At 42.1% G+C, this 12,249-nt stretch overlaps 1 protein-coding gene across 3 annotated transcripts in view; it reads right to left on the bottom strand.

Moving 5' to 3' along the window:
* Positions 1-12,249, bottom strand: part of AFF3 (ALF transcription elongation factor 3) — a 478,017-nt gene that overhangs the window by 58,169 nt on the left and 407,599 nt on the right. For all 3 annotated transcript variants that reach the window (XM_084641601.1, XM_084641602.1, XM_084641603.1), the window contains 2 exons: positions 3,800-4,840; positions 1,525-1,649 (listed from right to left, as the gene is read on the bottom strand). In XM_084641601.1, the coding sequence (XP_084497727.1) occupies positions 1,525-1,649; positions 3,800-4,840 (1,166 nt within the window). The remainder of the gene's footprint in view (positions 1-1,524; positions 1,650-3,799; positions 4,841-12,249) is intronic.

Here is a 12,249-nt window from a genome sequence, read left to right as displayed (position 1 = left end):
CTTGGGCAAGTCACATAGTCTTGCTGTGCCTCAGTTCCCCATCTGTAAAATGGGGATAACAACACTGCCCAACCTCACAGGAATGTTGTGAGGATAAATACATTAATGATTGGGAGATGCTATGGTAATAGAAGCCATATAAATACCTTGAGGGAGGGAATTGGGGAGTGAGGGGAAGGGAGCATTTAAGAACTTATTTGTTGTCTTTTTGATATACAATTGCTATTGGAAACCCTGTATGCGTTACATGTGACACACAGCACTTTTAGAAGGTGTGGAATTAACCCCAGGAAAAAACTGGCTCAAACAATGCTAAACATGTCAGACTATGACAATCATTTTGAGAATGTATGTGATGTAAAATGTAGGATACTTTGGTAATAGCATACATGGAATAGTATACATGCATCCAATCAACCACAATAAAATACACTACTACATGTGAAATTTTTACTTTATGTAATGTATCTGAGTTATAGGATGACAGAGAAGCTGAATGTATATTTTTGAATATGCAAAACATGTTTGAGATTGTTCCTTTGCATTTGTTTAATATTATAAATAAGAGCTGTTCAGTTCCTACAGTGATGAAAAGAAGATAAATACCTACACATAACCGAATACAAGAAATACTAATGATTGTTGAATATTAGACGTTATATAAATTACAAGGTACCTCTTTGCACTTGCACTATAAAATATAATGAAAAAGGATTTTTTTTAAATATATCAATGACCTGCATGTACTAAGCAGCATGCAATTGAACTCTAAGAAGATACATGACTCAAATTGCTTGCTGGCAATCTCTGAAGAAAAACCAGGCATGATTGAGATGACTGATTGCTAGTATGGCTGCTGCACAAATCTCTGCAAACAGATTGGTGGATTTTCATCACGCATTTCATGTTTTGCATCCTTTGGAAATTTGGCTGTTTTTATAGTCACAGAAATTTGTGTGTCCTACACATACCAAATAGTATGGAAAATAACTTACCTGTAATCTTTAGATTGTCTGGTCCTTAATGTATGCAAGAGTTGAGAATTCCAGGCATCAATTCAAGTACTTTTCTTCACTTTATCCTCAGAGTACATAGATTAATTATTGTATTTAAACTGAGGTATATAAGCAAGCTCTAATTCTGAAACTCATAACAATGTGGTGGAGGTAAAAAGGACTAAGGCTGGTAACCCTAGTTGAACTGATGCCCAGAACATAATGCCTAGGAATACTGTAATGTCTCAGTTTATCCTTTTGTTGTTGCTATAATTATTTAATCCAGGATCCAAATATTTGGAACTCACAACTTATTTATGTAACAGAACAAAAATATTAGTACAATTATGTCAGGAGCAGCTAACTCATTCACTACACCAAAAAAAGAGAGAAAATGCACAAGGATAATTTTTACACATAAAATGTGATAATTAAAAAAAATCTATTCCATCAAATGCCAAACAACACTTTGCATTATGATTCAGTTAATTGTGGAGACTGAATTTTAAATAACAAGGAAAATGCATACCTATGTTCATTCCTGTTGCAATGATTTGCTGTTGAAATACCTAGGGCAGAGGCAATTAATCGTGAAGAACACTCTCGCTCTAAATGAGTCTTCTTGATCTCCCTGTCCTCTTCTTCATTTTCACACTGAATGATGAGAAAAATGATCATCTATTGAATTTTATAGGTGACACAAGTCCCACGTACAGAAGCAAATGATTGCTGTGTATTACAGGAAATTAAGGCCTGTATTCTGGTGTATCCCGGTATTAACTATTATTATTTAAGTTTATTTATATAGTCCACAGACTATACAGACATGCAGCAAAGTAGTTCACTGTCCTGAAACGCTTAAAATCTTAAGAGACAACCTGCAAGCAAAGGAGTAGGAAAGAAAATGTGACAATTTTTTTTAACCATTTCTCTCCTTCCATCTCTAGACATTATCTTTTTATGTCCTCATTTTTGTCCATTTCCTCTGCATCTCTTCCTCAAACCCACACCTGGTTTCCTTTCACTCTATTTCTTTCTCTCTCCTACTTTCTTCCATGGGTCCCATGTCCCTTGTCACTGTTTCATATGTCCTACTATATCTCTCCTTCCTAGGATCTCCCCAGACACTGTTATTGTTTTCCCCTCCTTCCTATGAACTCCATAGCCATTTCCATTGTTAGCACCCATCCAATCTCCAAGAGTGATTGAGTCCCTCCTGTTACCCTTTGGGCGAGCTTCATTTATTGCTTTGCTGCATGGCAACAGCATTCTGTCTGTTGTACACATTACAATCAGGGCTGCTTTTAAGGCATTAGTATTGTGTCTATAGCTTGGCTCTCATTCATTAGGAATGACGATCATCCTACATCCTTAGTACATGCTTTGTGGTCGTGTCTCTAGTTTACCCATGTTTTTAGGGGAATGGGGGTAGTTGCAGTGGTTAAGCCTGTTTCTGTTTATGCCACTTTGCCTGCTGTACCCTTATGACATTCATCTGTAATTGGTGACATGCTGTTTCCTTGTCTTATGCTGTTTATTCTGCTTTTTCATCGTGCCTCCCTGTCTTCTGTTGGGTATACAACATGGCAATATCACAATAACCCTTCCTATGTCATAGTGGCACAGCTATGCTTTTGCTTCTGCTACTCTTTGACCATTCCTGGTCACGCTCCCATTATTACTGCATGCTACTTCCTGGGCAATGCATACTGTATGAAATGCAGACATTCCTCTGAAACAGGAGAAGCTCAGTGGGTCTCTGTCTGATGTCTGGGCTGTGTTACACCATGTTATTTTATAAATGTCATTTTTAAATTCTTAGAAAAATTTCCCTTCCCCCCCCTTGCCAGCTAGTGCAATCTGGCTGTGTTGATAGATGGCGGGCAAACAATGTCAAAAGTCACCCGTAAATGATATTTTGACCTGGCTTCGATGTAGTATTTCATTTTTTTGGCACGCAGTGTTTCGCTATGTGCACGGGGTTTAGGATCTGTGTGCGCGCACACGCACACAGCTTAGAGGGAACAGGGGTGGCTAGTGCAATGGCTGCTAGAGATGGCATCTGTGGATGCAGAACAGACGTTGAGCTAAATTCTGGATTCAGTTATACTTGTGCAACCCCACTGAGTTAAACTGGATTGCACTGATGTAACTGAGAAAAGCTGTCGGCCCAAATGGATCAGGAATTTACATAAATTAAGCTCCCGCTGATGTCAGCAGAACAGCTGTATGCAGAGCATTTGCAGGATTGGGCCCTTTGCTAACATCTTGAGATGACATAGGCGCTATCTCTACCTTCCTTCTCCAACACACTCATAATGAAGACATGATATTGGCTTTGATTACACAGCTGCATTCAATTCATTTCCTGATTTAGGCATCATCTTCAGATGTCCAAGTTTTGAAAAAAACACTAATAAAGGGTACTATTTTCATGAGGAGGGAATGACACTGTGTCAACTGAAAATGCACTATGGGCTATGGCATCTTTGTCCCCTGCTGGGTAGAAGTTTTAGTTTTGCTTTTCAATGTTTTTTTCCCTCCTGTTCCTTGAACGACTGTTGTTGGTTCAAAGTCACACACGGTAGGGGAGTGAGTGATGACGAAACATTGCTTCAAAAATTCGAATTCAAATAGGATATTATTGTTACACATATTATACTGTTTGGGTAAACAGATCATGTATAAGAAACAGATGATTACATAGATTAGATAGATTAGGTGATAGATAGGAAGACACAAAATATGCCGTGCAACTTTCCCCGGCATCCCCTCCAAAACCAAAGAAACCCCATACAGCTTACCTTGCGTTTCCTTCTAGATTTTGGCACAACCTTTTCTGATGGTGGGTAAGTACAATTATTCTGCTGAAGGCTGGCTTCTTCTTTTGCTCCAGTGCTCATTGCCAGTGGCTCCTCAGGTAAACGCTCTGGAATTCTGGACAAAAGAGTCAAATCAATTTTGACCCACAGTGATTTTACCTCATCATTGTCTTTCAGAGGAGACAGGAGCTCATTCCTGCCAAAAGGAACTAGAGTATAAAACTGTTCCTCCAGCTCCTTTGCTATATCATTACTAGTCCTGGCATTAATGGAGCCAAAGGCACTGCAGCTGCTGTTAGTTTTGTTGGTGTTACCGCTCAAGGAGTCCTTCAACCTCTGGTCACTTCCACCTGAAGCAGAGGCCACAGTTTGAGGTTTGGGCAGATGATATTCCTCTTGTTCGGATTCTGAATCTGAATCTGAGGAAGATGATGAAGACGAAGACTCTGTCTCGATAAATTCCTTGGATTTGGGTGCAGTTTTGCTTGGCCCTCTGGTACGTCTCTTTTCACATGCAGCAACAGAACGGGGCTCTTTTCTGTGCCCAGTTCTGTTGTTGCAGGGCCTGGCTTTAGGTTGTTCACAGATGTTATTTTCCAAAAATACTTGGCTCAAAGCGAGATCCTCAGATGTATGGCAGTTCAAGGCATCCCCACCAGAGGTCCTCTCTGTTCTTCTTGGCTGTTTTTTACAAGTCGTCCTTCTCTGAGGGCCGCTGTCTCCAGAAACAGCAGCAGCCGTAGGAGGTGATTTCTGCTTCCCTCCTTTATTTCCTGGTGCTTTATTAGCAGTTCTAGGCCTCAACTCCTCTTTGCTGGGGTTCTTAATTTCCTTGTCTCTGAGGTCAGTTTGGCAAATAGCTGGTATTTTCTCACACTCTTGTCCTTCCTCCTTTATTCTGCTGTAATACTGATTGCTCTCCAGTCCATGGTTATCATTTTGGTTAAGAATAGATGTTTTGTGAGGATTAACTTTATTTAGCCATTTATCCAACTGCCATTTGTTTGATGATGGCTGCTCAGGCTGAAAGCAAATCAAACAAAATAGTATTTAATAAATTTCTAGCTGTGAGGGATGTCACAGTCTGTATTTGTATAGGTTCTCTATATGTTCAGAGTGAAAATAACTAAATTGCAGGGCTTGTACTGTGTTTTTTTTAACTGTGGCCACGCTGTTCTCATTGGACAAGCTAAGGGTTCAGCTCCTGGAATTAACCCTTTAGCTGGTACCTTGGGCTATGAGAGAAGCATCTCCATGAGGGTGGTGGAATCAAAGAAAAAAAAGAATGATGCAAAAGGTGAAAGAGACAGTTAAACAGACACAGTGTGTACAGTTAGTGCTCTATTTAAGTTTACTGTCTTTATTAGGGTACCCAGTCATGGAGTTGAATAATATTCCTCTGCTATTAATAGGGGCATTGACTTTAGGAGCAGAACGTAATGACTAAAGTGCAGGTTGTTAGAGACAGGGTGTGCTGTAGAAGCGATATTTTCAGTTTTGAATGAGGCTGAGAAGGAGGACAGCTACTGTGATTCATACTTCTTAAAAGGTGATTCATGCAGTGTGCTATTGACATCCACTTTACTGGGAAATGCTTCCAACTTTCCAAATAAAAGAAAATATAATGGTGACCGAGAGACAGAAAAAAAGGGATAAAATCAAGGCTACAGAATGAAGAACAAGGAGGAAAAAAGGGAGATGTATTTTGTATCTTATAACATTGCTAGTGAAGACAAGAATATTTAGACACTACAAGGGAGTTTTAATTGCATTATTTAGCTAACTATTGTACTGCTCCCCCCCGGTTTACAGACACTAGAATCATGCAAGATCCCCCAAACATTTTTGTGTGTGGAGATATTGTCAGTTACTCATTTTACATATATTGTGTAGCTGCTAATTTTTCTCCTCATTTGTGTCATAACACGATCAAATATTAAGAGTGCATCTAAAGTACAATGGTGTTTGGACAGTGAAGAAGTGGGATAATTATTATTTCAAATGCAGCTATGGCTAAGACAATAATGCCCAAGTGCTTCTTAGTACTTCTTGCAATCAGTAATTTGAATGAAATGAAACAAGTGGTGGTGGAATAAGAATGCGACACAAAAAATGACACAATAGGTCACAATAGGTTTGGATAGGGTCTCACTAATATATGAACCATCTTTTATGGCTGTAGTCATAAAAAGCTAAATTTCTGATCCCGCTGAAATCAATGGGAAAATCTCCCAAAGTCCTCAGTGGGATCAGAATTTGCCTCAATATTCCATTTAATTTGAAATACATAATCATCATGCATGCTGACATGAAAACCATCACTGGGCTAAAACCATCATTCTGCCCTCAGTTTTCCATGAAGAATTTTACTCTTGTTGTCTAATTTTTCTCATTAGAGAACAACCTATGGTAAAGGTTCACAGGGAAATATCATGCCAACTTTGTACTGTCCCGTTGATGTCCCACTCAATCTCCTGAATGCAACTGGTCATCCAAATTTTGTATGTGGCGGCACTTATGATCCCCTCCTGCAGTTTTAGATATTGTCATTCTCTAAAACTCTGTTTCTCACAATTCATACTTCAGGGACAAAATTACACCATCCAAAAACAACGAGGAACAGCTGAGTGACATGATTTTACAACGTAGTGCTTCCCAGTAGCGGTACTTCCACTGTCTACCACTCTGTCACCAATGTACATGCCCCCTAAATAGTAATGCCTCAAGAAAAATCCCTCTAGTACAAACCATGTTGCCAACTCTCCCAATTTTATCATGAGTCATCATTTTATCATGATGAAAGCTCCAGCTCCTGGAATCATTGGTTAGATAAGTAATCCCAGCTTTCATTTTTTAAAAAGGAAAGTTTTTAGAATTCATGCTTTGGAAAAAAAAACTTGTAAATGTGAAACCTAAAAACAAAAGGTAAATAAAAAGATCTCAAATAGAAATCTTTCGTGATTTTCAAGACAATCAGATGATTTTGGGGGCTTGACATGATTTTTGAATGCTTGCAGTTGACACCAATGAAGTCAATATACAATGGGAATCTGTTCAATTAATGGATCCAACTGAAAAGCTTTGCGGTTCAAAAAGCATATACAAGAATCTGCTTTCACTAAGGCAGACTGTTTTGCAATGGGATGTGATGATTGGTAGGGTGCAAATGTTTGCAAAATTTAACTGGAGACTTTTCATCAATTCACATTGTAGCCCCCAGAAATTTCAATTATTTGTGGGGGTGGAGAAAGACCCTGACCCACACCTGATCCATTGGATTACAGTGACCCCTGAGCAAATCATAAGGCTCCCAATTTATATCACCTTTGTCCCCCACTTTGCATTGGCCAGCACAGCATTAGTCAGGGGAATATTCTGCTCTCTTTAGAAAGGTATAGGTGTCTACACTCCCCCAACTGCACTGGGGAGTTTTTAATTGTGTGAAATCTGTGATGACCTGGATGACCAGGTTCAACAGAAACTTTGGTCTATCTTCTACCTAAGTCCAGGTAGATCCAAGTGGCTACCTCACGAAAGATGATTGACAATTGTCTGATAACCAAAATCAGATAAATGGAGAAGAGAGAAAAGGTCTGTGTTTGTAGCATTTAAAGAGCCTGTAAGCACTGGATCACAAACCTTTCCTACTTTAAATTACTCATTCCTCTGCTAGGCTTCTTTGGGGAAACCAGGAGGATTTGACACACCTGCTCAGAAACACTGTGTCTCTAGAACTCAGATCTCTTACCGTCTACAAAGTATAGCTGGAGGCACAAGGGACATAGATCTGGGGAAGCCTCCAGTGCATGTTCTCCGGAAGGGATGGGGGGGGTTGGGTTCTGTGAAAACTATGGTGTCTCCTGCTCTTCCTACTGGAAAGAGGGACTTAGAGACTTGGCAGCATAGTAGGCCCTATGCCCCATGGTGCCCTTTTCTTTTAAGAAGTGAAGCCACTCTCTGTTGTTCTTATTTATCATTTGCATTACCATACTGCTTATTGAGAAGCCCCTATTGAGATCAGGGGCCCTTGCCCTGGTGAGTTTTGCCATTGACTACAATGGGGCCAGGGTTTCAGTCCTGGAACCTGAGAAAGTTTGCCTAATGAAGTCAGGCGTGTGGAAGCTAAAAACCAATGTGTCCCACTACCAAAAGTAAAGGACATCTCCAAAGTTAGTTTGGTGGCAAAACTCATCTTTAACTTGAGGTATGCCAACCAGAAAATACAACTGGGGCTTCTCCAGGGGCCTGTGGAAGCTGAAAACTGTTTGAAAAACAAAACGGTCAAAAAGATGAAAAAAGAGTTAAATCGAACAGGTCAGTCTACCTAGATATATACACTCTTTTTAGGTACTTAATATACAGACTCCACGTATGCCATGAGCGAGAGGTGGTGATTCCCAGCTTGCGTACCTACGTATGTGGGCACTAGCTCACTGAGAACTAGCGTGAGGCTAAATCGTAGTGTAGCTGCAGTAGCACAGGCAGCGGTGGCAAGGCTTAGCCAGGCTGAGGATGTACCCACAGGGGTTCAGGTGGGTTCACCCTCAGTGCGGCCGCTCCCTGTGGCATTGCAGCTACGCGACTATTTATACTCGTGCTAGCTCAGAAGAGAGCTAGCGGCACTACGTGGAGGTGAGCTGGGAATCACCACCGTAGCTGTGGTGTAGACGAAGCAGAAGAGACGTGTGTCAATGACACTGATATATAAGATCGGAGGGAACACCAAAAATATACAGGGAGCTCTTCAGCCACCAGTGCCCAAAACCACAGTGCTCCTTGCAAGGTCAGTATGTTGACTCTGCTGATGCGGGGAGGGCAGAGCCCTGCAAATCTTGTTAGCTTTGACAGATGCTGACCAGGGCCTTAGACCCAATATTACCTGCTGGGATGACAGTGTCACAGAAAAACACTTATGGGTACACTTGAAAAGAAGAAAACCGGTGTACGTTAGACAGTACAGAGAAGCAGAACGGGACATTTAGTCTTCACAGCCTTTCGAAGTAGCTGGGCCTGGTTCAGTGCAAAGCAGGACAGAGAAATCCATGTATTTTGTGGTGTTGTCACTAGAGGCAGCTGTGTTGTAGCAGCCACTGTGTCTCTGTCCCATGCAGCTGCTTCGCCACTTCTGCCCCCGCAGCTCCTCGTCCAACCCATGCTTCATAGCAGCAGATCATGCGACAATGATAAAGGCTCACAGGTTTTCTTCTAACACTGAACAAGGAATGTTAGTACAACTGTATTATCCCTAATGCTACTGCAAACCTTCTCAGCCCCTATTCCTACTTACAGATTTAAAGAGTCAGGATACACAGTGGGAATTGGAGGAGGCTCAGGAAGAGGCTGCCTTGACACCCTTTCACCTTGCTTAAATTTCCAGTGACCGGGGTGGGAGACGGGGGGAGGATGAAAAACAGAGAATGCTCTCCAAAGGGTGAGTGGGGTAGGAGATAAAGGGGAAATCTATGGGGGCGGGGTGGAGGAGCCACTGAAAGTGAGATGCTGTGAAGCAGGAAGATCCACCAGGGGTGGGGATAAGAAATCTTGTGGGAGGGCTGGAGTGATAACCGGAAACTACATGCTAGTAGCTTAAAGCCTCAAATAGATGGCACCAGGGCACCTGCCCTTCCGTCCCCAAAACAGCCAACCAACCAATTACAATTGTCTCTCCTACACCACACACACCCCAATCTATTACTCCTGCAGTCTTGTAACCAATTCCTGCCTTACAGAGACCATCATGCTAACTTATTGGAGGAAAACACAACAGTGCCAGACTCCTAGAATTCGGCGAGTAGGAAGTTCAGCCCCTTCAAAGGACTTCAGATCCAGTTATCCCTCACCATCCTAAACCCAAATTGTCATTGGAATGAACAGACATCAATCAAGGATGCCACACATAGCATCAGTCCTTCAACTAAGCACATGAAGTCAACCCCTCTACTAGCACCCTCATTCATGGCCTCCATAGAGAGAGGGAGAGAGGATAACAGCCTCAGCTTCTAGACCAGTGTTTCTCCAACTTGGGACGCCACTTGTTCAGGGAAAGCCACTGGCGGGCTGGGCCGATCGCGGTTCCCACTGGCCACGGTTTGCCGCTGCAGGCCAATAGGGGCAGTGGGAGCAGCGCAGGCCGAGGGACGTACCGGCCGCCGCTTCCCGCAGCCCCCATTGGCCTGGAACAGCGAACTGCGGCCAGTGGGAGTCGCGATCGGCTGAACCTGAAGACACAGCAGGTTACTAAACCGGCCCGGCCTGCCAGGGGCTTTCCCTGAACAAGCGGCATCCCAAGTTTGGGAAACACTGCTCTGGATGATGAGTGAATGTTTGGCAGTGTACAAAACTAGCTTGTAAAAGGGCCACCTTGGTCCAGCCTCTGTCTCAGTCCACAAATTACATGGAGACCCTTTTGCTGGTTCAACACCCTTTGCAGTTTATTTACAGTTGCATCCCACCACCTTCACAGTATACCTAAGACCTTTCCCAAGCAGAGGGGAGCGATGTCTCTTTCCCTCTTACTGCCTGCTTCCCCCCACTGTGCTCTTCTTTCCTATGCCTATTTGTGGGCTCTTGGCTGAGGGTTTAACTGGCCTCTCTGCCTTGTCCCGCCCCCAAATTAGGCACAGACTTGCATAGTCAGCTCTAATCTGCTTTGCCTGATTGGGGCTGCTGTGAAGAGTGCTGACTCAGGCCTTTGTACCTAGCACTCTGTCACATAGCCCCACTCACAATTTTATATTGGATGAGACTTCTGAACTGACCTGCGTCACTGAAACCTGGTTGGATGCTACCTCTGACCCTATTCTACCTCAGTTTACTCCATACACAAAGATCCCAAAATGAGCTAGAAAAATAAAAGAGGAGGTGGAGCAGCAATCCTCTTTCCCTCTAAACACAGAAGATGCCCCAGTCCAGAAATAAAAAACCTTTGAATATGTGCCTATGATATTTGAGGTGGGGGACAAAAAATAACCTAAAATGACTTGTAGTCTACAGATCTCCATATGAAATCCCAATCAATGTCCCATATGGATTAATAGACCTGATGCCCTGCTGGAACGACCAGGTCAATTGTTCTTGGAGAGATCACTTCTACGTACACATTGACAAAGACACACTAGCAATCCCCTTCTCCTTTTCTTGCCTCCTCCCTCCCAATTTGTACGTTTGTTGAGACTCCATATGGAAGGAAAAGATTGAGACATAAAGGCAGATGTCTGCAGTGGGGAACTGGAGAAAGAGGACAGAATCTGCAGGGAAAGGGTGAGACCTTGAATGGAAGGAGACCAATGGGGAGAGGAGGAAATAGGACAGTAAAGAGAGGGAGAGGGGCAAGGAGTGCCCAGGAATGTAGAGAAAGAGAAAAGAAAAGGGAAGGCTGGAGGAATAGATTTGGGGGAGGGGAAAGGAGAAATGAAAAATTAACTGAAAGTGAATCTGAAAAATACTGAGAGGCAGAGAGAAGGCAAGAAAATTGTTGAGTAAAGAAAGAACAACAAAAACAAGGGAGACACACTACAGTATGCTTTTGGTACTTTTATATTTGGTGCCAAAATGTTACATAACATACATACCGTGTTTTTGATTTTTTTAAAAAGGGAATGTAATTTTTTATGATTGTGAGACATGGTTGTCATGATCCAGTGTCGTATGGTAAAGGGGATTTACCTGTCTGGGGTTTGGGTGTGTTTACAGTCTTGATGCTGGATTTTTGAATACTTTTTACGTATATTTGTGTGTCTATGTATGTGAGAGTCTGGGGAATATGTAAGGTTATTTACAGCCTTAATAGGTTATCCTGCCAAGCCTTCTGCACAGAGGCAGGAGCAAATATACTTAGACCATTCCTGACTGGTGTTTGTCTAACCTGTTCTTAAAAACCTTCACTGCGGGGGATTCCACAACCTCTCCTGGAAGCCTGTTCCAGTGCTTAACTATCCTTATAGTTAGAAAGCTTTGCCTAATATCTATTTAAATCTCCCTTGTTGCAGATTTAGACAATTACTTCTTGTCCTACCTTCAGTGGACATGGAGAACAATTGATCACAGTCCTCTTTATAACTGCCCTTAACATATTTAAAGACTGTTATCATATCTCCCCACCACTTTTCTTTTCTCAAGACTAAACATGCCCTGTTTTTAACTTTCCCTTAGGTTTTCTAAATTTTTTTTCAGTTTTTTTTTTTTTTTTTTTGCTTTTCTCTGGACTCTCTCCAGTTTGTACACATCTTTCCTAAAGTGTAGTATGCGGAACTGGACACAGAACTCCAGTTGAAACCCCACCAGTGCCGAGTAGAGAGGCACAATTACTACACGCCACGTGCCTGGCAATACGTTCCAGAATATTAGCCTTTCTGCATCTGCATCACACTGTTGGCTCATATTCAATTTGTGATCTTCTACAGCTATCACATACTTTTTCAGCAGAACTACAC

This window comes from Lepidochelys olivacea, assembly GCF_965140295.1.
Source record: "Lepidochelys olivacea isolate rLepOli2 genome assembly, chromosome: 1".
Taxonomy (NCBI): Eukaryota; Metazoa; Chordata; order Testudines; family Cheloniidae; genus Lepidochelys; species Lepidochelys olivacea.
This window is presented reverse-complemented; position numbering and strand designations above follow the sequence as displayed.